This window comes from Geotrypetes seraphini, chromosome 4, assembly GCF_902459505.1.
Source record: "Geotrypetes seraphini chromosome 4, aGeoSer1.1, whole genome shotgun sequence".
NCBI classification, from domain to species: domain Eukaryota; kingdom Metazoa; phylum Chordata; class Amphibia; order Gymnophiona; family Dermophiidae; genus Geotrypetes; species Geotrypetes seraphini.
The window spans coordinates 11,686,068-11,713,497 of NC_047087.1; the positions used below are offsets into that span (position 1 = coordinate 11,686,068).

Sequence of the window (27,430 nt, forward strand, 5' to 3'; positions counted from 1 at the left end):
GAATGTTAGGCATGATAAAGAAAGGAATCACAAGTAGATCGGAGAAAGTTATAATGCCGCTTTATAGAGCAATGGTGAGACCACACTTGGAATACTGTATCCAACATTGGTCTCCCAACCTAAAGAAGGATATAAAACTGCTGGAGAGGGTGCAGAGACGAGCAATGAAGCTAATAAAAGGTATGGAGAACTTGGAATACGAGGAACGACTTAAGAGACTGAAATTGTTCTCCCTTGAGAAAAGCAGACTGCGAGGAGATATGATCGAGACTTTCAAAATACTGAAAGAAATCGACAAAATAGAGCAGGAAAAAAAATTATTTACAATGTCCAATGTGACACGGACAAGAGGACATGGGCTGAAGCTAAGGGGGGACAAGTCCAGGACAAACATCAGGAAGTTCTGCTTCACACAACAAGTGGTGGACACCTGGAATGCTCTCCCAGAGGAGGTTATTGCGGAATCCACCGTTCTAGGATTTAAAAGCAAACTAGATGCACATCTCCTTACGAGAGGCATAGAGGGATATGGGTGATTAAAATTACGCCAGGTGTACACCTGGCTGAGTCTCCGCATGTGCGGATCGCCGGACTTGATGGACCGAAGGTCTGATCCAGAGATGGCAGTTCTTATGTTCTTATGTCAGGGCTCTGCACCGACTCAATCGCTCACTGAGCGATTGAGTCAGTGAGTTTACATGCAAATGATTTGCACAGAGATGCAAATCATTTGCATGCAAACTTGATAGCAAATCAATCGCTGTTTAAAAATCAGCCAGAGAATCGGCCAACAGCGATTGAGTTGCTATCTTTAGTGAATCTGGGCCAAAATACCCACACTGTACAACCTCATAATCTATTTACTTTCAAATAATTAATTATAATTAAAGCTGGATCTTTGGAAGTGCTTCAAATCGTCCCACTGCCATTATTTGAAAAAGATTTCTTGCATTGAATTTGTCATTGATTCATTATATTCAGTTATTTTTTCTAATTCATATTTGTTTCCAACTTATTCTGCTTCAATTTCAACTTTAGCCAATATTAATAAAGCTTCAACTTATCTATCACAGAAGTTGTCGGCTGAGGACTCTGTCCAACATGTTTTGCTCTTAGGCTATATCAAGACTATCCCCCATATCTATCATGCTCCTCTATCTTAACCTTGCAACTTCCCAGTCAAGATCATCAATGAACAGGGCTGCATTCTAGTTCAGAGACACACTTCAGTGCCAGAAATAAAAAATGTATATAGATCTGTGTTTTAAAGGCAGGTTTTTTTTTTTTTTGGGGGGGGGGGCTTTGGGGGGGATAATCAAGTACATGTGATTTCTTTAGGGATGTCACCCTGCATTTACTGGAACTCAGTAATTATGCAATAACACGGTAGAAAATATGGTTCTAAAATATAATGAAAGCCCATGGAATTATTTACAGCTTACATTTTTAGTACTCTAGCATGGGAAGGGAATTTGTTTGTGAAGGAACTCTCCTGCCTATTTGAGTTTTTTGCCTTCAAATCTACCACTTTTCTGCAAAATATCAAAAAATGGTTTTATTTTATAAATATATGTTATGGTGAATATTTTCCAAATCCATGAGGCCCAATTTCAATGTCCTCAACATATAGAGGTGCATAATCTTAAGGAACGTCTGTTTTCGTCCAAGTCGCAAGTCGTCCAAAGTAAAAAATAACTTAGGACACTTTTTCAAAAAATACGTGTTTTTTTTGTTTCAAAAATTGTCTAACTGTACGTCCTGCTGATCTGATTGTCCAAGCTGCTAAATCGTCCATCTTTATACCACATTTTCGTCCAAGTCAAAAATGCCTAGAACAAGCCCTGTTGGATGTGGGAGGGGTCTGCAAAGTGATGGACTGAACACCCAGACATTACATTATATTAGTGATTTCTATTCCGCCTTTTCCTTGTGGTTCAAGGCGGATTACATAAGAATTGCTATGATCTTAAGAAGAACATATTGAAAAGATATTAAGAAGTACTTAGGAATAGATTGAACATTTTCTAATTTGCTAAGGAGTAGTTGGTAATATAGGCGGGATTTGGAACATTACTGGTTGTGTTATATTGGCTTTATGTATTTTTTGAAGAGTAGGGTTTTTGTTTCTTTTTTTAAGGTTTTGTAGTCTGTGGTCGAAGTCAGCAGATTGATGAGTTGTCGGTCCAGTTTCGCTGGCACCTAAATAGCGGGGTACCTTACAGAGCACTGCTGTGAACTTCATAAAAAGGGTGCCATGTCATCATCTCACTACAGCTCCCTTATAGGTCACAGTGAGCCCTCCAAACCACCTCCAGAATCCCCTAGACCCACTTATCTACCACCCCAATAGCCCTTATGGGGAATTTAGGAAACACCTAAAAACATATCTGTTCCTGAATTATTTAGGCAACTAACCTGTACAATCCTACTCCACAATAATTGATCTCTAGCGCTGTTAATAACTAGCTTCTAACTTTGTTAATTCTACTTAATTTGTAACATCTTTTAACCATTGTAAACCGCATAGAACTTCACGGTCCTGCGGTATATAAACTCTTATTATTATTATCATATGCCAGTACAAAAGTGTTTTGGGGGTGTTTAGGGGAGTGCACATGTTTCAGTATCAATGCAGGGATTACAGGGATTTATGGGCATGGGGCCTTTTCTCCATGGGTCCTTAACCCACCCCAAGACGGTTTAAGACGCCTCTATGCAGGTTGACTAGGCTTTCCCATGCCGGGCTGCCGGGTGATGATGGTCTGGAGGCTGAATTTTAAAGGTGTGATTATGATTTTTATGGGGTGGGGTGGTCGGTGATCACTGGGGTAGTGTGTGGGGTCTGTATTATGTGTTTGCTGTGCTTATCTGGTGACTTTAGGTGGGTTTTTGTGACTTAGACCATGTTTTAAATGGTCTAAGTCACAACGTCCAAGTTCTGTTGATCCTGTGCTGTATAATTTTAGGTTATACATGCAATATGACTAAGTCTAAGCCGGCCCATGTCCCGCCCAATTCTCGCCCTCGACACTCCTCCTGATATGCCCCATTTAGCTCTGGTCGTTCAGCGGCACTATGAAGGCCTAGATCGTTTAGAAATACGTCCAAAACCCGGTTTTATTATCGGCACTTGGACGTATTTTGACAATGTTCGTCCAAGTGCCAATTTAGACCGGTTTTTGGACGTTTTTCTCTTTCGATTATGAGCCCCATAGCTTTTGATATTGTTCAAACAAAAATGCAGATCCAGCTATACTAAAGTAAATAATCCTTAATGCCCCTTGATTGGGGTGGAAAGAGTGCTGCAATGTCTCATGCCAGTGTGCTAATACTTTCATTCCTAGAGGTGCATAGGACAGTACCATTAAATTCATTGCACACGTGAAGGGTAATTTTACAGGTTAAAAGGAAAGACATATGAGGCTCTGCACCATTAAGAAGTTTTTTGATGAACCTTCTTTTTGTTTGCTGGTGCAGACATCCATTTTGCGTATTTTGGATTATTGTAATATTATATATTTAGGAGCCTACAAAAAAATACTCAAAAAATTGAGACTGATTCAGAACACTGCAGTTCGCCTCATTTTTGTACTAAAAAAAAATGGGAGCACATTACCCCTTTCTATCAAAAATTCCACTGGCTGCCAGTGGAGTTCAGAGTTCGGTTTAAGTTTTCTTGCATTTGTTACAAAGCAGTTTTCGGGATGCTATCGGATTACCTTGCCTCTCACTTTTCTTTGAACTATTCTAAGAAGAGTACACGTAGAATAACCCTATTTAATTACCCTTCTCTAAAGTGATGTCAATATAAGAAGTTTTATGACAGAATTTTATCATTCCAGGCCGCTAAACTGAACATATGGCTTGGAAAACCTATACATGAGGCTACTTCTTATTTTGATTTTAGAAAATCACTAAAGACACGCCTGTTTGACATATTTACATTTTAGTTGTGCAACTGTTTTAACTTCTTCTTGCTTTTTAATTGATGTATTCTTTTTTATCGACTGTGTTATTATCTTTTCTGTTGTGAACCGCTTTGAACTTTTGGTATAGCGGTATACAAAAAAATTAATTATTATTCTTATTATTACTAATATGCAGGTTTTAGCACATGCTAATGATCATCCCAGACCTGTGCTTAACAGCTATTGCATGCTGAAACAGGCAGCATGCTAAAAATCCTATGCAAACTGCGTAGCACAGGGAGGGAACTGGGTACAGACTAGAGAATGACATGGGGACAAACTTTTCCCCGACCCTGCAGGAACTCATTTTCCCATCTCGGCAAGTTCTCTTCCTGCCCCTGTCCCATTCCTGCAAGCTCTGTTCTCATCTTCACAAGCTTCAAACACTTTAAAATCTAAGTGCTTGAGGCTCGTGAATGGGAAAATTGAGTTCCTGTGGGGACAGGGACAAATTTGTCCAGTACAGACTTCACATTGCAGTTAGTGCATGCTCGAACACTTTCATTAGCCCCAACAGTTACTGCACAGCCTCTGCACTTACCATGTCTTTATAAAACTCAAGGGATAAACAGGCAAAAGTCATGGCTAGATTGAAACCATGGTCATTTAGGTCTACTTAGCAGTACTTAGTGTTGCCTATGTGGAGATATGCACACAAGTTAGATTATTCAATAAGTTGTGCATGAACTTTGCATTCCACCCATGCATACACACCACCTGCAAATTACCGTATTTTCGCGGATATAACGCGCACCGTTGTAAAACGCGCACAGGGGTATAGCGCGCATAAATCACGAAGATATGTAAAAAAACTTTTCTATACCGCGCTCAGGCATATAACGCGCATGCTGCCCGACTCTCCTCTGGCCACCCCGACTCTCCTTTCGCTCTCCCCGACTCTCCTCTGGCCACCCCGACTCTCCTTTCGCCCTCCCCGACTCTCATCTGGTTGCCCCGACTCACCCTGACTTTCGGTGCACTGCCCCGACTCTCCTCTGGTTGCCCCGACTCACCGTTCACCCGCCCTGACTTTCGGTGCACTGCCCCGCCTCTCCGTGCCTGTCCCCCTTGAAGTCCTGTCCCCCTTGAAGGTCTGCCTGTCCCCCTTGAAGATCTGCCTGTCCCCCCTTGAAGTCCTGTCCCCATCCTGAAAGCCTGATGCCCCCCCTCGACGTCCGATTCTTCTCCCCCCTCGGCAGGACCACTCGCACCCCCACCCCGAAGGACCGCCAACTCCCCGACAATATTGGGCCAGGAGGGAGCCCAAATCCTCCTGGCCACGGCGACCCCCTAACCCCACCCCGCACTACATTACGGGCAGGAGGGATCCCAGGCCCTCCTGCCCTCGACGCAAACCTCCTCCCCCCAACGACCGCCCCCCCCAAGAACCTCCGCCCGTCCCCCAGCCGACCCGCGACCCCCCTGGCCGACCCCCACGACACCCCCACCCGCCTTCCCCGTACTTTGTGTAGTTGGGCCAGAAGGGAGCCCAAACCCTCCTGGCCACGGCGACCCCCTAACCCCACCCCGCACTACATTACGGGCAGGAGGGATCCCAGGCCCTCCTGCCCTCGACGCAAACCCCCCTCCCTCCAACGACCGCCCCCCCCCCAAGAACCTCCGACCGACCCGCGACCCCCCTGGCCGACCCCCCCACCCCCCTTCCCCGTACCTTTGGAAGTTGGCCGGACAGACGGGAGCCAAACCCGCCTGTCCGGCAGGCAGCCAACGAAGGAATGAGGCCGGATTGGCCCATCCGTCCTAAAGCTCCGCCTACTGGTGGGGCCTAAGGCGCGTGGGCCAATCAGAATAGGCCCTGGAGCCTTAGGTCCCACCTGGGGGCGCGGCCTGAGACACATGGTCGGGTTTGGCCCATGTGCCTCAGGCCGCGCCCCCAGGTGGGACCTAAGGCTCCAGGGCCTATTCTGATTGGCCCACGCGCCTTAGGCCCCACCAGTAGGCGGAGCTTTAGGACGGATGGGCCAATCCGGCCTCATTCCTTCGTTGGCTGCCTGCCGGACAGGCGGGTTTGGCTCCCGTCTGTCCGGCCAACTTCCAAAGGTACGGGGAAGGGGGGTGGGGGGGTCGGCCAGGGGGGTCGCGGGTCGGCTGGGGGGCGGTCGGAGGTTCTTGGGGGGGGGGCGGTCGTTGGAGGGAGGGGGGTTTGCGTCGAGGGCAGGAGGGCCTGGGATCCCTCCTGCCCGTAATGTAGTGCGGGGTGGGGTTAGGGGGTCGCCGTGGCCAGGAGGGTTTGGGCTCCCTTCTGGCCCAACTACACAAAGTACGGGGAAGGTGGGTGGGGGTGTCGTGGGGGTCGGCCAGGGGGGTCGCGGGTCGGCTGGGGGACGGGCGGAGGTTCTTGGGGGGGGGGCGGTCGTTGGGGGGAAGGGGTTTGCGTCGAGGGCAGGAGGGCCTGGGATCCCTCCTGCCCGTAATGTAGTGCGGGGTGGGGTTAGGGGGTCGCCGTGGCCAGGAGGGTTTGGGCTCCCTCCTGGCCCGATATTGTTGGGGAGTCGGCGGTCCTTCGGGGTGAGGGTGCGAGTGGTCCTGCCGGGGGGGGGGGGATGTATCGGACGTCGGGGAGTCGGCCGGGCAAGAGGGCTTGGGCTCCCTCTTGCTCCGATCGTGGATGCGGGTGCGGGTGGGAGCGCGTGCGAGCGGTCGTTCGGGGTGGGGGTGCGAGCGGTCCTGCTGGGACGCTATCTGAGGATATCATATAGTCTTAGAATAGCACTTACACACTTATCCTGCATGTACAGAAACATATATTTATTTATTGGGATTTATTAACTACCTATATGAAGAGATTCGCCCAAGGCAATGTACAGCAAGTGCAGTCTAACATATAATTTACTTAACAGCATAAGGGTAATAAAATGACCAAATATCAACATAAATCAGGTAAACTTGAAAACATCACATTGAAACCTAATAAAAGGAAATACCATGAAACAGTATCAAATATATATACCAAGTATATACACTAAATATTGTAGAGACTATCATATCGATTCAGCATGGTGTAGCTTATAGTGTTATTTCCAGTACCGACCTCTAGCAGGTTGCCTGCTCCCCCTCCCCCTTTGACTCTCTTAAACACCAGGAAATGTAATAATTACATCAACATATCTATCCTGAAAGGCCGAAATTGAACCTCAGATGAAATCCAGAACTCATGTTTGACAAGCATTCAGCTATTGAACTAACCTGCTGCATTCACTGCTGAAGTTGACATCTCTGAATGAAAAAAATATCAAAGTAGTTCACCTGAAACAGGCGTTCTCTGTAGACAGCATATGCTAGTACTTGAAACATTTATGCATTTAACTGGCATGTAAATGTTAGCAGCTACTGCATTTCTTCGAAGGAGTGAACAAACCTGGATAATTGTGTATCTGAATTTTCAAAAGATACTTGACAAAGAATCTCATTAGAGACTTCTGAGGAAGCTGAGAAGTCATGGGAGGGTCTGTGCTGGGACCGCTGCTTTTTAACATATTTATCAATGATCTAGAGATGGGAATGACTAATGAGACAATTACATTTGCTGATGACACAAAGTTGTTCAGTTGCAAGAGGATTGTGAAAAACTACAAGAGGACCTTGCGAGATGGCATCAAAATGGTAAACGACATTTAACATGAGCAAGTGCAAAATGATGTATGTGGGAAAGAGGAAACTGAACTTTAGTTATGTGATGTGGGGCTCCGCATTAGGAAAAGTATTTAAGTATCCCCACTACCCAGGAAAAGGATTTAAGTATCATCTTTGAGGATATGTTGAAACCCTCAGCTCAGTGTGTGGTGAAAGCACATGTTAGGGTTAGGAACAGAGTCAGGAAAGGAATGGAAAACAAAGATGAGAATGTTATAATGCCCGTGTATTGCTCCATGGTGCAGCCACATCTCAAATACTGTGTGCAATTCTAGTCGCCACATCTATAAAAAGATATAATGGAATTAGAAAAGGTACAAAGAGTGACAAAAATGATAAAAGCAATCGAACGACTTCCCTATGAGGAAAGGTTAAAGAAGCTAGGGCTCTTCAGCTTGGAGAAGAGACGGCTCAGGGGAAATATGACAGAGGTCTATAAAATAATAAGTGGAGTAGAAAAGATAGATGTAGATCGCTTGTTTACTTTTTCCAAAAATACTAGGACTATGGGGCATGAGTGAAGCTACTAAGTAGTAGATTTAAACTAAACTGGAGAAAATATTTCTTCACTCGACATGTAATTAAACTCTTGAATTAGTTGCTGGAGAACGTGGTGAAAGCAGTTAGCTTACCAGGGTTTAAAAAAGGTTTGGATAATTTCCTAAAAGAGAAGTCTATAAGCCTTATTACGATGGCTTGGGGAAATCCACTGTTTAATCCTAGGATAAGCAGCATAAAATCTGTTTTATGGGATTTTGCCACATACTTGCGACCTGTGTTCAGTCTGACTCAATGTGGCAACTTTTATGTTATATACGTCACTGAATTAGCCCCTTTAAAGGCAGTTTTATATAGCGTGGATGCTTGCATATACAGTGGTAAATGTCAGTAATCACCCTAAGCGCTATTCTGTAAATACATCAGGCCCTTCCTGGAGAGGTGGTAGAGGCAAAAACAGTGATGAAGTTCAAAAATATGTGGGATAGACACAAAGGATCCCAGAATAAAAAGAGGATAGTATCAACACAAATCTCTACAGATCAAGAGCTATAACTTCATTTATGATAAGCAGGAGTAGTGCTTAAATGGCAGCCCCAGCAGTGATGCTGATGCCAGATGGGCTTTTACGGTCTGGGTCCAGTAAGTGTGAAGATGGATCGGGATATGCTGGAGTTAGCTTGGACTGCAACTCCAGTGGTGGGGCAGCATGGCCAATGCTGGGCGGACTTCTAGGATCTGAGTCCTGTGTGTGGCAATATGGATCAGGAGCAACAATGCACATTTTACCATATTCATATAGTTGGAGTACAGGTCTTGCTTATCTCAGGGGAGAAGTGAAAAACATATTGTGGAACTTCATAGTTTCATAATTTATTATTATTAAATTCATGGTTTATTATTATTATTAAAATTTGATTAAACGCTAAATATAAGATTCAAAGCGTTCTACATTAAAATAATACATGTGAATTTAAAGAAAGGGGGGAATTAATATCAAAAAACAAACAAGACCTACCACGGACCAAACTAACACAACACAGGGTAGGAGAGTAAATAGGAGGAGAGGAGGGAGAGCTACATTTTTGAAGATAAAGAAAACAGAAAAGGAAAAATCATCAGGGAAGGGAGGGGGTAAGATAAAAGATGGCAAGATATCAAGAATGGTAGATTTCTCGTAGGCATCTTTGAAAAGGAAACATTTTAGATTGAATAATTATTAGATTGTTGGTTTAACTTTGTGTCAAAAATGAATGCGGCTGTTGGGCCATATGGATGGACCATAGAGGTCTTTATCTAAAGTCATTTACTATATTAACAAGTGGATATTTGCACACAAGGGAGGAGCTTGGGCTGGAAATAGGTGGGCCTTGTGTTTAACACATGTAACCTAGAGCAGTGGTTCCCAACCCTGTCCTGGAGGACCACCAGGCCAGTCGGGCTTTCAGGATAGCTGTAATGAATATGCATGAGAGAGATTTGCATATAATGGATGTGACAGGCATGCAAATCTGCCCCATGCATATTCATTAGGGCTATCCCTAAAACCTGACTGGCCTGGTGGTCCTCCAGGACAGGGTTGGGAACCACTGACCTAGAAAATTCTGCTGTATCTAGGCTCCCACACTTACACCAGCTTTATAGCTGGTATGTAAGTTCAGGCACAAACAGAAAAAGCAAAGTGCCAACCTTCACAGACTCTTGTGTTTCCTTACAACAAGCCATTTTTTTAAAGGCATCTGAAAATTACAAAAATGGGCCTTAGGGATGATGAAGTGAAATCTTAAACCTCAAAGAGATTCTGTAGGACAAACAGAGAAAACTAACTGTTAAGTGTTGGGAATCCCTCTTCAAATAGCCATGTGATGTGAATGTATGACTAGAAGTTTACATCACAGCTAAGTAGACCTCATTCATGTGGGCTGATTTCAGATGAGATCTGATATTATGGAGGCAAATGTTACATTACAGGTGTAAAGGTTTAGAATACATGCGCATGTGTGCATATAGGTATGTACTTGCCAAATCCCTCTCAAGTGCTATTCTCTTAATATGCATGTCTCTTGTGTAATGCATATTTACCACTTTGACTTTCAATAAGGTGAAGTGTTCTCCCTAGCGTGTTTTAGCCGGGCGCTCCGCCCGGCTAATTTAGGTGAGCACCCGGCTGTCATCTTGCATACGCACCACCAGCATCGAAGCCACGCGCCAATCCTCTTCCCTGCCCCTACTCTTTCACCGTGAGCAGGGAGGGGTAATTTGCATAACGTTTCCGGCCGTGCGCTAACCCTCTTTTCCGCTCCTACTCCTTCACCGTAAGCATGGAGGGGTAATTTGCATAGCACCAAATTTGCACCACCAAATTTCCCCATCCTGTTCCACCCGGCTATTTTTTTATGCCACCTGGCTGGAAAAAATTTCTGGGGAGAACACCGAGGTGGTATATGAAACTTTAATAAAACCTGAAACCTATTTGCAAGGGGGCATTCACATGGGTGGAGCTTCAGCAGGATTCACTCTTTACGTGCATAGTTTATTTTATTTTGAGTCCAGCTTTAGAAAATTTTGAGGAGGTTTTTAGATTTACAGCATTCAGAATACAATAACATTAGTTGATAATTGGACATCTATTATATTTTTAAGATTGAATAAACAGAAGACGAAGTTGGTTTGTTTTGGCAATCCAGAATGTTTTATGGATAAAAAAAATAGTATTGTCTACTGGCAAGATACTTACAGTTGAGGAGAAATCTAGGTTTTTGGGTATTATACTGGATTGTGGTTTAACTTTTGAGAACCAAGTTAATGGTTTGAATAAGAGGGTTTTTTCTGATTATGTGCAATATATTCTGTCCTTTCTACTAAGAGTTTTCAAACAATAATTAAGGCAATTATTTTACCCCAGTTAGATTATTGTAATTTATTGTACTATGGTATTACACTGAAGTTGAAATATAGGTTGCAATTGCTTCAGAACTCAGGGGCATGTCTGATATTCAAAGCTAAGATATATGATCAGGTGATTCCATTTTTACATCAATTGCATTAGTTGATGGTTGAGAAAAGAATACATTTTAAAGTAGTTACATTGATATATAAAATGTTATATGGTATGGGACCTGAAGAGCGGCTAGCGTAGCTGGTTTTAAGAAAGGTTTGGACAAGTTCCTGGAGGAAAAGTCCATAATCTGTTATTGAGAAAGACATAGGGGAAGCTACTGCTTGTCCTGTATCGGTAGCAAGGAATATTGCTACTGCTTGGGTTTTGGCCAGATACTAGCGACCTGGATTGGCCACTGGGCCTGATGGACCATTGGTCTGACCCAGTAAGGCTATTCTTATGTTCTTAAGATTCAGTCGATGATTGTAATCCAGGCATGAGCCAACACAGCCAATACAAAATAAATTCTTTCCCAAGGGAATCCTTGTGTCACATTGATTGCTGCATCAGGAGAAGCCAACCAACATGATTTTCTGGTCAGGCGCTCCTCCGGACCAGAAAAACCTGATGAAGCCAACATTGGGAGGCAAAACGGGTCCCATCGAACATTGTTTAATGATATTGACATTGGGCATTTTCAAGACAGTTCCGAGGACACGGATCTTGTAGGTCTGGCAATACAGATAACAGCACTTAAGTCACCAAATATGAGATACGTTTTTTTTTTACTTGCTTTTCTTGCACGGGACATGTAATTCAAAGATAGAAGTGAAGTGATTGAACAAGTTCCGAGGCAGTTATCGATACCAACAAGTATACAATGCTAACGGCATATATTTTTGCCTGCTGCTGAAATATCAGCAGGGGTATTTATTTATTTATTGGTATGAAAATTCTAAAAAGTAAAAAAAGAAATAAAAGAAAAAAGATTAAGGGCCTGTTTTACAAAGCCGCGCTGTAACGGCCCCAAAGCCCATAGAGAATTAAAGGGCTTCAGGGCTGTTGCCATGCGGCTTTGTAAAACAGGCTGTAAATTATTTAATAAGTAGAAAGAAAGGCTAATAATAATAATACAGTTATAGTAAATGTGAAGGTTTTTGATCAATGAAAGATACCTACCACCACTATACAACCACAGGAGAACAATATGTGTTCCTCAGTGTGGTGTTCCAAGATCTTTTCCTTCACTTTGAAGAATTTAGTAAAATCTAAATACACCACATCTAGCGCACTCCCTCTATCCAATTATCTGGTCACCCAGTCAAAGAAATTGATCAGATTTGTCTGACAAGACCTCCGGTCCTGTAATCTACTGGATTCCAGAAACTTCATCAATCTCTGTTTTAAAAATGTTTCCATTCATTTGCTTACCACAGAAGTCAGACTTACCAGCCTATAATTCCCCTAATTCTTCCTTACTTCCACTTTTGTAGAGAGGGACCACATCTGTCCTTCTCCAGTCCTTTGGTACTACTCCTGACTCTAAGGAAGCATTGTAAACGTTAGTCAGTGGAGCCACCAAAACTTTCCTACGTTCCTACAGTACTCTCGGATGTACACCATTCGACCCCATTGTTTAGCTAGCTCCTCATGAATACAACCCTCTGAAAATCAATCAGGGTATACGCCATCCTTATTTGTGTTTGTTTTCTGTGGTCCTGCTCCCAGTGCCACAGCTGTGAACACAGAACAGAAATATTTGTTAAGCAATTCAGCCTTTTCTACATATTTCTCTCCTTCACCTTTGAGTCTCACAATATCACTTTTGAACATCTTGCTATCACTGATATAGCTAAAAAATGGTCTTGTCTCCCTGTTTTACTGTCAGCTATTTTTTCTTCCATTTGCATCTTTGCTTTCCTGACTACACAAGCAGTCTCTCTTAACTTTTCCAGATATTTTTGTCTGTCTTCCTCTTTCTGCGGTCTTTTGTAGTTTATGAAAGTTAACCTCTTATTCCTTACCTTCTCAGCTCCTACTTTTGAAAACCAAAGCGGCCTTCTTTTCCTCTTACTTTTTTTTTTTTTTTTTTTTTAAATATCATGTTTATTAAGACAAGAAACACATGGACAACCATTGCCCTCTGCAGTATGAAGCAATAACAAAAACAGTGTCAAAGACATTATCAAAGGCAGTATCATACAGGGGTCAAGAGAGAGTAGAAATGCGCAGTGAAGTGAAGTCCAAGCTGCTCAGCTTAACCACATTAGAACCATGCAAATAGCATACAAAAGAAGCATGAGCAGAGGAGTATGTATAGTAAAAATGTCTCAACACCCCCGCAGGTAATAGATATCTAGCAACAGGAGATATCAGCATGCCGTCCACTTGCCTCACAATAACTCCTTTCAGTTTTGCCCACTGCATTTCTACTCCTTCCAGAATTCTTTGACGTAATCTCCCATCCGAACAAAGTTTGTTTTTTGGAAGTTTAGAACCTTTACTTTTGAATGAGCCCTCTCTATAACTGTCTTAATATTAAACCACACCATGCAATGATCACTGGATGCCAGATGATCACCCACTGTAACATCAGAAACACTTTCCCCATTTGTAAGCACTAAGTCCAGTAAGACCCCATTCTACGTGGGTTCCATTACCAACTGCTGGAACAGTTCTCCTTGTAGAGAATCCAGAATCCTCCTATTTCTAGAAGACCCTACAATAGGGATACTCCAATCAACATCCGGCATGTTAAAATCACCTATTAGTAAAACTTCCCCTTTTTTAGATATATTCTGAATGTATACTATTAAATCTTTATCCAATTCTTCCGTCTGTAAAGTAGGCCTGTATATCACACCAATGCAAATATATTCACCATTCCTTCATTCCAAATTGATCCACAGTGCCTGTTCCTTATCCTGTAGATCCTGCAATTGTGTGGCTTTAATATGATCTTTAACATATAAAATGCTACTCCCCCTCCTTTTCTTCCTACCGTGTCTTTCTTGGACAGTCATGGTTCCCCATGAACCACATCTCTGTGATCGCCACTATATCCAACTCATCTCCTTACATCACAGCTTTTAGATCCAGAATCTTGTTTCCCATACTTCGAGCAGAGGATGTTGTAATAGCAGTTAGCATAGCTGTGTTTAAAAAAAGGTTTGGGCAAGTTCCTGGAGGAAAAATCTATAGTCTGCTATTGAGACAGGCATGGGGGAAGCAACTGCCTGTCCTGAAATCGCTACATGGAAGGTTGCTACCATTTGGGATTCTGCCAGGAACTTGTGACCTGGATTGGCCACTGTTGGAAATAGGATACTGGGCTAGATGGACCATTGGTCTGACTCAGTATCGCTATTCTTAGGTTGTTATGTTATCTATAATGTGAGAGGGTGCTGCATCACCTACAGGATTAACTGTGATTTCAAAGTAATCAAAGAGTGGATGGACATCAACCATCTGAAACTAAACTACTATGTTCCAGCTGTATTGACTTTAGATAGCGTGGATGTGCCAGTAGCTAATGAATGTAAATATTTGGGGGTGATCTTGGGCTCCACGCTGCCTTTAAGCTGCAGATAAGAACAGTAGTGTCCAAAGCCTTTTTCAAACCGGATGCTTCGTAAACTGAGAGATTTTTTGCCTCTGCATGACTTTTGTACAGTAATAAGTGCAATTTTGATCCCCACAATTGATTATTGTAATGCCATTTATTTAGGGTTACCAAAAAACTCAATTTGAGAATTACAATTAATATAGAATGCTGCGACCCGCCTAATTGAGGGAGCCTCACGATTTGGTTGCCAGTATCTGCTCAAATTGAGTTTACAAGTTAAGTCAGAATAAACAACCATTCGAGATAAGTACTCTCTTTCGTCCATACTTGCCCATCCGTGCATTGCAATCTAGTGAATGCCACTGAAGCAGGTTCAGCTAATATGCTATTGTGGTGCAGGGGGCCCAATGGTGGAACACCTTACCACTTGAAATTAAAGAGGTGTCATCTTTACTGAATTTCAGTAAATGACTGAAAACAGCATTGTTTCAACGTTTTTTCTCTTGAAAATGGGACAGTTTGACTATGAGTTACTGTTGGTTTTAAAGTATGAGGTATCAATAGATTTTATTTATGAAATTGATTTTAAAAGTATCTAATATAATAAAACGCTAGGCCGCGCATGCGCAGTCCCATAGCGTGCGTCCGTTTTCCGTGAGATGTACAGCATCTCAGATAGGAGTGCAGCATGCGCCCGAAACACTCTCTCTCCTCCCCCGAGACGGATGTCGGACGCGACGGAAGTCCGATACAGTCGGGGATCTTGAAAGGAGCCGCCGCCACCGTGTCTTTCAACTTAAAAATATACTAAGGCAAGGAGCAGGGCAGAACGATCTTCAAAATGGCGGCAACTCGATCTCCATTCCTCCAGGGGAGGGGGGTCTGGGAGTAGAGGGATCGCGGCCACTCAGCGCCCCCACCGAGGAGCCCAGCAACTTTCCGCTGTCATTTGCCACCCCCCCTCTTCCCTTACCGCAGGCCCGACTGCCGATTTAAGCAGCGTGTCCAGCAGTCTTCACACGCTGCTTCGGGCCTTTCTACTGCCCTGATTTTCTCCGGACGTGCCAGAGTAAATCAGGCCAGTAGAAGGACCCGAAGCAGCGTGTGAAGACTGCAGCACACGCTGCTTGAATCGCCATGTGTAGTCGGGCATGCGGGAAGGGAAGGGGGGGGCGGCAAAGGACTCGGCCCGCGTTTGTAGTCGCAACTGTGGGAAGGGAAAGAGGGTAGAGGAAACGCTAATGCAGGCACAGGGAGCTGGTGTGGGGGGAGGGAAATGGAAGGGGGAGGGAATACAGCTTTGCACAGACAGACAGAGGGAGGAAGGGAGACAGAAAGACAAGAAGAAAGACACAGGGGCAAGTGCACAGGGAAATGGTGTGGGGGGAGGGAATGCTGCTTTGGACAGACAGACAGAGGGAGGAAGGGACACAGAAAGACACAGGGGCAGGTGCGGGACAGCGGGAGTCGCGTCAGGAGGGGTGAGGGATGCCGCAGAGGGAACTTTTCCAATGGGTGCAACTGGGCGGCTGTCGGGAGCCTCTGATCAGGGGCAGAGCAAGGTAAGTGTATCATAGGGATAAGAAGGATGAGGGGGGATAAAAAGGAAGGGACGCCTACTGCTGGACAGGGGGAGAAGGAAAGAGGTGCTGATGGACAGGAGGGGATGAAGAAAAAGGAACGGAGGCCTAATGTTGGACAGGGGGAGAAGGAAGGTGCTGCTGGACAGGGGGGAGGTAAAACAAAGGGAGAAGGGGTGCTGCTGCATAAGGAGACCTGTGAAGGAGTGGTGGTGGACACAGGGGAGGTAAAAGGAAGGGAGAATGGACAGGGGGAGCAGGCAAGGGGTGGTGATGGACAGCCAAGGAAAAAGAAAGACAGAAAGAAAGAAAGCAGCTAAGGACAGAGAGAGAGAGAGAGAGAGAGAAAGAAAGAAAGAGAGACACACACACATATATTCTAGCACCCGTTAATGTAACGGGCTATAAGACTAGTTATTATATAAGATGTTATTTGTTTGTAACTGTCGATAACTACTATGTATGTCTTCTATAACTCGTTTAGAATTGCAGGATGCAATTTTAAAATTTTACTATAATAATTCCCTTAGCGCGCATGCGGACTTCAAAGTTGGTGGGTCCATGATCCATGGCGCCGTGCCCACGCATGCACAGTGCCTGCCTCAGCTGATTTCCTGATCTCTGACGCCGGCTGACTTCTGACTACACTGTGCTTGCCGGCTTCCTGACCCTGTTCCTCCGAAACCGGAGATGGGGAAGGGAGGAGAAGCGAAGCCAGCAAGCACTGTGTTAAGAGTCCCCGGAGCATGGCCATAGTCGCTTCCTGGCTAGGGTGGCATTGAAGGAAGATAGGGCAGAGAGGGAGACTTCAACTCACTGCTCCTGCTTGCTTCGGGGCTTCCTTGCTGCCATGTCCTGCCTTCGCAGAAACAGAAAGTAGGTGGGACCCAGCAGCGACGAAGGACAGCAAGCAGGAGCAGCGAGTTGTGAATGCTGCGCTGTCGACGGCTGTGTGAGACCCAGGAAGGGGGGAGGAGGGGTAAATAAGAAATGCTGCTGATGGCTGTGTGAGACCGTGGGGGAAGTGCTGCAGTAGCACCCTTTTGGGGAGACAGAGGGAATGAGGGAGAAGGAAGACTAGGGTGGGGGTGGGGGGAGAAGAGAAATGCTGCTGTTGCACAGGGGGGAGATCAAAAGAAAGGAGAAGGGCTACTGCTGGACAGGGGGAGCAGGGAAGGGTTCCTACTGGTCAGGGGGGAGAGACAGAAATAAATAGATACAGACAGACAGCGGGAAGGAAAGACAGACAGACAGGGGGCCAGGGAGAGAGAGACAGACATAAAGAAAGAAAGGGGGCAGGGAGAGAGAAAGAAAGACAGACATACAGAAAGAAAGAAAGAAATGCTTAAGTCTACACATCTATTCTAGCACCCGTTAATGTAACGGGCTAAAAAACTAGTAAATAAATAAAATTGCTGTTAAAGAATGGATTTCAGGCATATCCTTATGCAAAATTCTCACTACTACAAATAGCTCATATAACACGCTGGGAGATGAATGACTTGGTTTTAAAGTACAAACCTGTGTAGTAGCAGAAGGATCAGTCACTGGTGCTAACTGGACGTACTGGACCTGGATATCATTTCCTTGCAAAGGGGACCCATCTACTCCTCCAGCTGTAGGGTCAGTTGAGGCGACTGCTATCAGCTGAGCACCCTGTAACACCTGCAAATAAAGCAACACAATTACTGGGACTTGGCTTCTGATAAAAACTGTACTGTAAACATACTTGCAACCAGTTTCACAGAAATGTGTGGAAGCCAATTTGCCCCTTGAGTGACGCTCAGGGTTTCCAAAAATATGGCTAATTTGTAAACAATATAAGTTTTTAAGTATTCCATCTGACATGAAAGCTCAGATGCCTAGGAAGGAGTGGCCTAGTGGTTAGAGCTACAGCCCAACACCCTGAGGTTGTGGGTTCAAGACCCACGCTGCTCCATTTGATCCTGGGCAAGTCACTTAATTCTCCACTGTCCCAGGTACATTAGATAGATTGTGAGCCCACTGGGATAGATAGGGACCACTTAGACAATTGGTAGTATATAAATAAATACAAATATATTACAAATAAATGTGGTTACCACAAATGTGTTAGTTGTTACTTTTTAAATTAATTACTAGTATTATATGTGTATACTAGTGTTTAAACCCATTACATTAAGGGGTGCTAGAATAGATGTGTAGAATTTCTTTCTTTCTGTCTCTCTCCTTGCCCCTGTCTTTCTTTTTTTTTTTCTGTCTCTCTCCCTGACCCCGTTTTTCTTTCTTTCTGTCTCTCTCCCTGCCCCGACTATCTATTTTTCTTTCTTTCTCACTTTCTATCACTCTCCCTGGTTCCATCTATCTATTTTTCTTTCTTTCTCTCTTTCTGTCTCTCTCCCTGCCCCATATATCTATCTTTCTTTCTTTCTTCCTGTCTCTCTCCCTGCCCCCTGTCTGTCTTTATGTCTTTCTTTCTTTCTTTTTTCTATTGGCTCCCGATGCTATCTATCACCATTTCCTTAGTCCTCTGCACTCTTTTGGCCCTCATCGATCCTCCACTGCATTTAACACCCTTTCAGTCCCAGCTCCATTCCTATCTATCCTTCCTTCCATTGCCTCCAAGGCCATTCTTCCTGTCCCTATATTCTACCCCCACCCACCTTCTCTTCCTTTTTTGCCCTTTCTCTTGTACCCCACCCCAGGACCAATTTCTCTCTTGTCTCTCCCCTGCCCCTCCCCCTCCCCATGGTACTGCAACTCTCCCCCTCCCCATTACTTTAACCCTCTTCACCCAACCGCACCCCAACACCAGAGCCTGCACCAATTCAAACCCCATCCCCAACCCCCCACCTACCTCCTCCTTGACCACTGCACTGAATCTTTGGACAGGCTGCCCCTCCCCAGCCCTTCATCCTGAAGGACCCTCCATATACACACACCTGATCCACCGCCCCCACAAATCTGCCCTCCCTCCACGTGGGTCTGGTCTCCTGGACTCCCGTTACTTACCCAAGGCAGCAGCAGTGGTCCTGAACTACCAACCCCTCCTCCCTCCCTCTGTGCCCCAAAGCAGTAGCAGTGGCTGCAGTCCTGACCCGCAGCCCCCCTTCCTTACCCAAAGCAGCAGTGGCAGCGCTGTAAACAGGCTGTTCATGGCCAGCCCCGACAGGGCCTTTCCTCTACCGCATCCGAAGTGATGCAGCAGAGGAAAGGCCCTGCCAGGGCTTGCCAAGAAAAGCCTGTTTACAGCACTGCCACTGCTGCTTTGGGTAAGGAATGAGGGATGGTGGGTCAGGACTGCTGCCACTGTGATGAAATGCTTCCCTGCTAGGCGGTTCCGATGCTTCCCTGCTTGGCGGTTCTTCTACTGCACATGCAGAGGCACGGTGTTTCAAGTGCACATGCATGGCTAGGGTTTTATTATGATAGATACGTAGGATGACTTGATTATGGTATAAATGTGTCTGTATTGACAACCATCTCAAAAACTGCTAACTCTGTATTGTAACACCATTACAGAAGCTCATGTAAACTGCTCTGAATTGACTCCCCCCATCATTAGTAGCAGTATAAAAGCTTTCAATAAACATAAACATAAATTTTGATATTCTGTTGCTGCTAATTGAAAATGGATATCTAGAACAGAGTTGTTATGGGGGCACTACATTCAAGATGCCATAATTTAATTGCTCGGAGTATAGGAACCTTTCTTTATTCCAATCTTTACAAAAATCAAACAAAAACCTTGGGGGTCAATATTCAAAACCGTTTAACTGGGAAGGAGATTCTCCTGCTCAGCTGGCTGGCTGTTGCTATTCAAAAGCACTTGACTGAGTAGTGCCATTAAACATCACCATCATGACTTGGGATAAGGAAACGGGGAGGCAACATAGACATCTGGTAGTGCCCCAATCCTTTAGGAGGAGGATGTTTGGGGTCGCCCATCTGAACCCCAAGACGAGTCACCTTTCGGAGGCCCAAACCCTGAGCCAGGCGAAGGCTCAGTTTTATTGGCCTTCTTTACCACAAGAAGTTAAAATCTGGTACCACGAATGTAAGCCCTGTCATTCCAGACCCGTTCCTAAAGAACAGTCAGACGGGATCCGAGACCAGGAGGAGAGGGAAAGAGTGGTAGATCTGGGGCTTGTTGAGAAGGAGAGCTGCGAGGTAAGATTAAAGTTTGTGCGGCTGTCTAATAGGGCGAGATCTCCCTATAAGGCTACAAGCCAAGCCGCAGGTTTTGATTTAAGCAGTGCCCAAGAAAGAATAATACCCAAGGGAGGCCGGGAGGTCATAAACACAGATTTACAAGTATCTTTACCTCCGGGTTGCTACGGGAGAATAGCACCTCGATCCAGATTGGCACTTAAGCATGGGCTATGTGTGGGAGCAGGGGTAGTGGACCCCGACTATAGGGGGCCCCTAAAAATACTCCTCTTCAATTTAGGGGAGGAAGATTATAGGATAAGGGAAGGAGACCGAATAGCCCAATTAATTTGTGAGAAGGTTTTCCTTCCAGATCTGCAGGAAGAAGAGAGGTTAGAGGAAACAGGTCGAGGAAACCAGGGTTGGGGTTCCACTGGGGTGGATGAAGCTCAAACCTGGGGAAAGCAGAACATGGACATTCTGTCACGACTGGAGGAAGGGGAAGAACCCCTGCCCAAGGATAAAAGGACTGATAGTGTTTTGAGGGGGGGGGGGGGTATGTGACAGGGAAGCGCCTGTCAGCAGTTTAAACCCGGGTTTAAACCCTGCTTTGCAAAGGGCTGCCCCTATCCCTAAGCCCAGGAAGCTGCCAAGTAACCCTGTTCCTATCACCAAGAGCCAACAGGCAGGGCAAGGCAGAGAGAGAAGGGCAGAAACCACAACATCTGGTTTAGGGCACTATAATCCCTTTTATAACACCTTGGGCAGTTCTGCAACAAAACCTCTAGTAAAGAAAACCAGCACAGGCATGGTTAATGAGAGGGGTGAGGCTGACAGGCAGGACGAACCCAGAGGGAGAGTGGGAACAAGCCTGCAGCATAAAATCAGCACAGCTGGGAACACTCGAGAGAATGCAGGGAAGAATACAGAGAACGCAGGGAAGAATGCAGGGAAGAATACAGAGAACGCAGGGAGGAATGCAGGGGAGAATTCAGGAGGGAATTCAGGAACTGCTAGAACTAGAAGTGCCGTGCTGAGCAGGAAGGAGCCTGCTAGGAGTTCTCTGTCTCAGACCAGAGCTAAAGCACAGGCTGTCTTTCAACCCTCCCGAGCTAACAGACTTCTGACTCCTAAGCAGAAGTTCCAGGGAGGAGAAAGGCTTCCACAGCCGTTAGCTGCCCCTGAAGGGAGTTCTTACCTGGTCTCAGAAAGCGAAGAGTCCCTAATGGAATTAGAGGGAGAGCTATCTGGAAGCAGTGAAATGGAGTGCGATCTAGCAGCCTGGGATCTCCTGTAGAATCACAGTCAATAAGGTATGAATGGGGGAGGGGAATGAAAATGAATGTATTTTGTGTAGCGTTCTTTCTCCCTTAGGCAGAACTGTAAGCATTTGTGAATGCATCAATTAGAGCCTGAGAGAGAGGCATTGTAGATAAAGGGAAGGAGGTGAGAACCATAATTAACTTTCCCGAGAAGCTTGCACAGAACTCAGAGACCTGACATCACGTAACCCTGAAGCAGGGAACTTTTGGGAGGGGACTTACACAAGTCTTAAAAGGTTGGGTTATATAAAGTTCCCTAGCCCTACCCAGGAGCATAGGGGTAGTGGGGGCATTGGACTTCGGGTGGGTCAGGTATAAAAAGCTTCCTGAAGTGTTTGCAGACAAAAGCAGTAAAACTAAAGAGAAAACGTTTTGGTTTATTTTTGGCTTTTTGCCTGAGCAGCAGGCTGGACTATATTATAAGGAAGAAGCCTTGTGAATGTATGCTTTGTTTTAAGTCCACTCAGCCCGAGGGACTACTGGAACCCCAGTGCTTTGAACTGGGGGTAATAAAGATAAAAGCTGAACTTTACCCAAAAAAGCAGTCTACTAATTATTCTACTGATTATCAAGTGGGAGTCCTCCTGGGAGCGCTCCGTCCTACGCCTGGGGCGGGAGCCGGGTTGCCAGCGCTAGGCTTACTCCTGGCCTCGCCACAATATACAATTCAGAAAATAAATTGTGTCAAAGATGGGGAATATGAGAATCCCTTCAGTCCACTTTGTGTCCATGGAAGAGGCATCTATGAAACAAATTTTCCTATTTTCAATGTATTTTAACAGACAACTTCTTGACACATTAGCTTTTGTAGGGTAATCCACCTGGATGTGCAGAATTAAAGGTCAACAAATAAGCTGTAAGTGAGATCTTTTTATTGGACTAACCTATCACATTTACAACTAGCTTTTGAGTGCAGAGCTCCCTTCATAAGGTTTTACATTAACTCAAAGTAGAGAATACAACTCTTGAACACTAGCTTGTTTAGCTATTTCTTACTTCTTTTCAGGGATAGTTCAATATGCATTACATCAGGCACACTAGAGAAATGCCTGCAACAGAGAAGACTTGCAGTCTAAAGGGCCTTACTGACTGCACTTCTCCCTCTGTATCCACAGGGGTTAGGGGCAGACCTGGCCCGCGAATATTAAAAAACTGCAAATAATATTTGTGCCGGTTCTGCCCCTAAACCCCGCTTCCCCCCGGCTATTTTAAGCCCTGTAAGACACCCCCCCTTAAGCCTTACCTGATGGGTTACACCTATGGACCGTCAGAAATAAAATAATTATTCTGTGGACTGGCATCGGTCCATGGACTGGCTGTTGAAGAACACTGGGCTAAGTCGTGGGCCAGACCCCGCCCATCTTTACCCAATCTCCATCCCAGACCCCGCCCCCATAATAGTACTAATTGCACTTGCACATCCCGTGCCTCATCTGGAAGCCTTCCCTCTAACGTTGCATTGTCAGAGAGAAGGCTTCAGCAGGCTCTGGCGGCTTGAACAAATTACACTATAACATGCCACGAAGGTAAGAGGGAGGGAGGGAGATGGTCGGAGCGTGCGAGGGGTGCTGAAGGGCAGGGGATAGGAACAGACAACGAAGGGGGTGGCGAGAGGAAAGGGTGGTGGTGGAAAAGAATGGAACAGACATTGAAGAAGGGTGCAGAGGAACAGATGCTGAAGGGAAATGTGGAAGAGAGAGTGGGGAGAAGACACTGAAGGAAAATGTGGAAGAGAGAGTGGTGAGAAGACGCTAAAGGGAAATGGGGAATAGAGAGTGGGGGGAAGACGCTAAAGGGAAATGGGGAAGAGAGAGTGGGGAAAAGACACTGGAAGGGAAGAAGATAGAGATGCCAGACTATGGGGGGAGCGGAGGGAAGAAGATGGATGCCAGACCAATTGGGGGGGAAGGGTAGAGGGAGGGTTAGGAAAGGAGAGGCACAGTAACAGTGCAAATGGAAGACACAGAGAGAAGGCAGACAGTGGATGGAAGGAATTGAATGAGGAGAAGATGAGGAAGGCAGAAACCAGACAACAAAGATAGAAAAAAAATTCTATTTCCTTTTTTTTTTTTTTTTGCTTTAGGATAAAGTAGTATATTAGTTGTGTTGATAAAAATTTATAAGCAAAGCCCTGCCAGCTGAATATCTCTTTCTCTAGTTCAGCAGCCAGAACTTTGATTTATAAGGAAGGAATAAGCTAAATATTGCAGTACTGAGGCTTGTATGGATGCTGCAGGGACAGTAGTCGTGGGGACGGGGTGAGGACAGTGGTCGTGGGGACAGGGACGGTGGTCGCGGGGACGGGGGCAAATTTTTCCCCTGTGTCATTCTCTATTCCTAATGGCCATCTGGGTACTTCTCTTTAACTTGCCTGACATGAAACTGAGACAGAAAAGCCTCTGAGTTCAGCCCTAAATACTTTAAATCTCCTTGTTTTTCTAGATTAGGAATGCAAATAAATTCAGTTGAGCTTTCCACTTAAGCTCATTGTGGATGATTCCAGTTACTATGTCTGCACTCAGTAGCTTTGCCAATCGTGCCAAGGAAAACTCCAGCACTGAGAAGGTGTTAGAGTAGTGGCATGTGTTTTGCATTGATACGAATGGAAAGAGCAGGGGAGCCAAGCCACTGCTGAGGTAGAAAAGCATCCACTGCAGTTATTGTCAGCATGCTGGAGGGAGCTCAAACGTTCTGCCCCATTTCTTTTTATTCACACCCATCGCCATCAGTGCTTTTGGCAGCACTTTCAGTGGTAGCTATTTTGTTTGAGGCTTGACAGACAGCTTCTTTCTCTGCACTTTTCCCTTTGTTCACCTTCTCACAATGGTTAATATATTTCAGATGAATCTCGGTGAAGGCTAAAACCACACACTGTACAGTACAAAGCTTATTTGTGCCATAAGCAAAGCTTCCTAGGGTTCTTGAGCACTCCATTTGTTATTGCATTAGCATCGAAGCTGCCTTTAACTTAATTTGAAATGCCAGATTTAAGCCACAGGGGCGGGTCAAAGATTTTATGGACTGCTCATTTCTCTCTCTTTGAAACCAGGCCAGTAAGCTGTAATCAGGGGAAAAGATAGAGCACTATGAAATGCATGCAGGGCTAGCCCTGTGTGCTGTCATACAGAAACGTTGAGCCAACAGCAGCTGGGCATGGGCAGAGACAGTTTTCAGAGCCCGGGTGAAGGTATGCACTGACATTTGCAAGTTGTCTAAAACGTAAGGTACCCTGAACTGTAGAAGCATAGGCGGTCGATGACCCAGATGTTTGGGGAGACAAAAGTAGGGTGAGGCTTGGGTAGGGCATGGGGGCAAGCCAAGGTATCAAAGAAGAAGTAGGCAAGGAACTGTGTGCGTCAACCTGAGATAAAGCATAGTTTATTGAATACAAACAACAATTACATGCAAAACATATAAAATATGACCGGGTCTGGAAGAAATTACAAGATATTTTATATGGTATGTTTTGCATTACAATAGTTGTTTGTATTCAATAAAGTCTGCTTTATCTCGGGTTAATGTGCACAATTCCTTCCCTAGTTCTTCTTTGTTGTGTATTTACTGTAGGGTTGTTTGTCTTTTTTGGCAAGCCAAGGCATGCAGTGCAAGTTAAAATCTTTGGCTTGAGGGGGGAGCAGCACTTATGTCAGCATTGGAGAGATAATTGGGCACCTTTGACCAGAGCAAGGAAGGAATCATAGAAACATAATGGCAGATAAAGACCAAATGGTCCATCTAGTCTGCCCATCTATAGTATCCACTATCTCCTCCTCTCCCTAAAAGATTCCACATGCCTGTCCCATACTTTCTTGAATTCAGACAGTCTTTATCTCTACCCCCTTTACCAGGAGACTATTACACACATCTATCACCCTTTCTGTAAAAAGAATTTCCTTAGATTACTCCTAAGCCAATCATCTCTTAACTTCATCATATGCCCTCTCATTCTGAAGTTTTCCCTCATTTGAAAAACTCACTTTCTGTATATTAATGCCATGAAGATATTTAAACGTCTCTATCATATCCCCTCTATGTCGCCTTTCTTCCAGAGTATATATATTAAGTTCTATAAGTCTCGTATATTAAGGTCTATAAGTCTGTCTCCATATGTTTTATGACAAAGACCACTAACTAGTTTTGTAGCGGCTGTCTGGACTGACTCCATCCTATTTATATCTATTTGAAGGTGCAGTCTCCAGAATTGCAAACAGTATTTCAAATTGGGCCTCACCAGAGTCTTATACAAGGGCATCAATACCTCCTTTTTCTTACTGGCCATTCCTCTCCCTACGTACCTGAGCATCCTCCTGGCTTTGACCATCATCCTTTTCTCCCTGTTTTGCCACCTTAAGATCATCAGACACAGTCACACCCACAAGACCTGCTCTTCTTTCAAACACAGAAATACTTCACCCCCTATACTATACTGTTCTCTAAGATTTTTGCAGCCCAAGTGCACGACCCTGCACTTTTTAGCATTAAATCTTAGTTGCCAGTTATTGAACCATTCTTCACACTTCAGTAGATCATGCCTCATGTCATCCACACCCTCCGAGGCATCTACCCTATTACAGAGTTTGCTATCATCCATAAAAAGACAAACTACCAGCCAGTAATTCCGCAATATCACTCATAAAGATGTTAAAAAGAGCTGGCACAAGGACAGATCCCTGTGGCACTCCACTAACAACATCCTTTTCCATGGAAAAAACTCCATTTGCCACTACCCTTTGTCTTCTTTCACTTAACCTGTTTTTACATAGTAACATAGTAGATGACGGCAGATAAAGACCCGAATGGTCCATCCAGTCTGCCCAACCTGATTCAATTTAAATTTTTTTTTTTTTTTTTTCTTCTTAGCTATTTCTGGGCAAGAATCCAAAGCTTTATCCGGTACTATGCTTGGGTTCCAACTGCCGAAATCTCTGTTAAGACTTACTCCAGCCCATCTACACCTTCCCAGCCATTGAAGCCCTCCCCTGCCCATCCTCCACCAAACGGCCATACACAGACACAGACCGTGCAAGTCTGCCCAGTAACTGGCCTTAGTTCAATATTTAATATTATTTTCTGATTCTAAATCTTCTGTGTTCATACCACGCTTCTTTGAACTCAGTCACAATTTTACTCTCCACCACCTCTCTCTGGAGCGCATTCCAGGCATCCACCACCCTCTCCGTAAAATAGAATTTCCTAACATTGCCCCTGAATCTACCACCCCTCAACCTCAAATTATGTCCTCTGGTTTTACCATTTTCCTTTCTCTGGAAAAGATTTTGTTCTACGTTAATACCCTTTAAGTATTTGAACGTCTGAATCATATCTCCCCTGTCTCTCCTTTCCTCTAGGGTATACATATTCAGGGCTTCCAGTCTCTCCTCATACGTCTTCTGGCGCTAGCCTCCTATCATTTTCGTCGCCCTCCTCTGGACCGCCTCAAGTCTTCTTACGTCTTTCGCCAGATACGGTCTCCAAAACTGAACACAATACTCCAAGTGGGGCCTCACCAATGACCTGTACAGGGGCATCAACACCTTCTTCCTTCTACTGACTACGCCTCTCTTTATACAGCCCAGAATCCTTCTGGCAGCAGCCACTGCTTTGTCACACTGTTTTTTCGCCTTTAGATCTTCGGACACTATCACCCCAAGGTCCCTCTCCCCGTCCGTGCATATCAGCTTCTCTCCTCCCAGCATATACGGTTCCTTCCTATTATTAATCCCCAAATGCATTACTCTGCATTTCTTTGCATTGAATTTTAGTTGCCAGGCATTAGACCATTCCTCTAACTTTTGCAGATCCTTTTTCATATTCTCCACTCCCTCTTCGGTGTC

At 44.8% G+C, this 27,430-nt stretch overlaps 1 protein-coding gene across 3 annotated transcripts in view; it reads right to left on the reverse strand.

Moving 5' to 3' along the window:
• The window catches only part of BANP (BTG3 associated nuclear protein), a 607,582-nt gene that overhangs the window by 18,748 nt on the left and 561,404 nt on the right, over nt 1-27,430 (reverse strand). For all 3 annotated transcript variants that reach the window (XM_033941785.1, XM_033941784.1, XM_033941783.1), the window contains one exon: nt 17,668-17,811. In XM_033941785.1, coding sequence (XP_033797676.1) covers nt 17,668-17,811 — 144 coding nt within the window. The remainder of the gene's footprint in view (nt 1-17,667; nt 17,812-27,430) is intronic.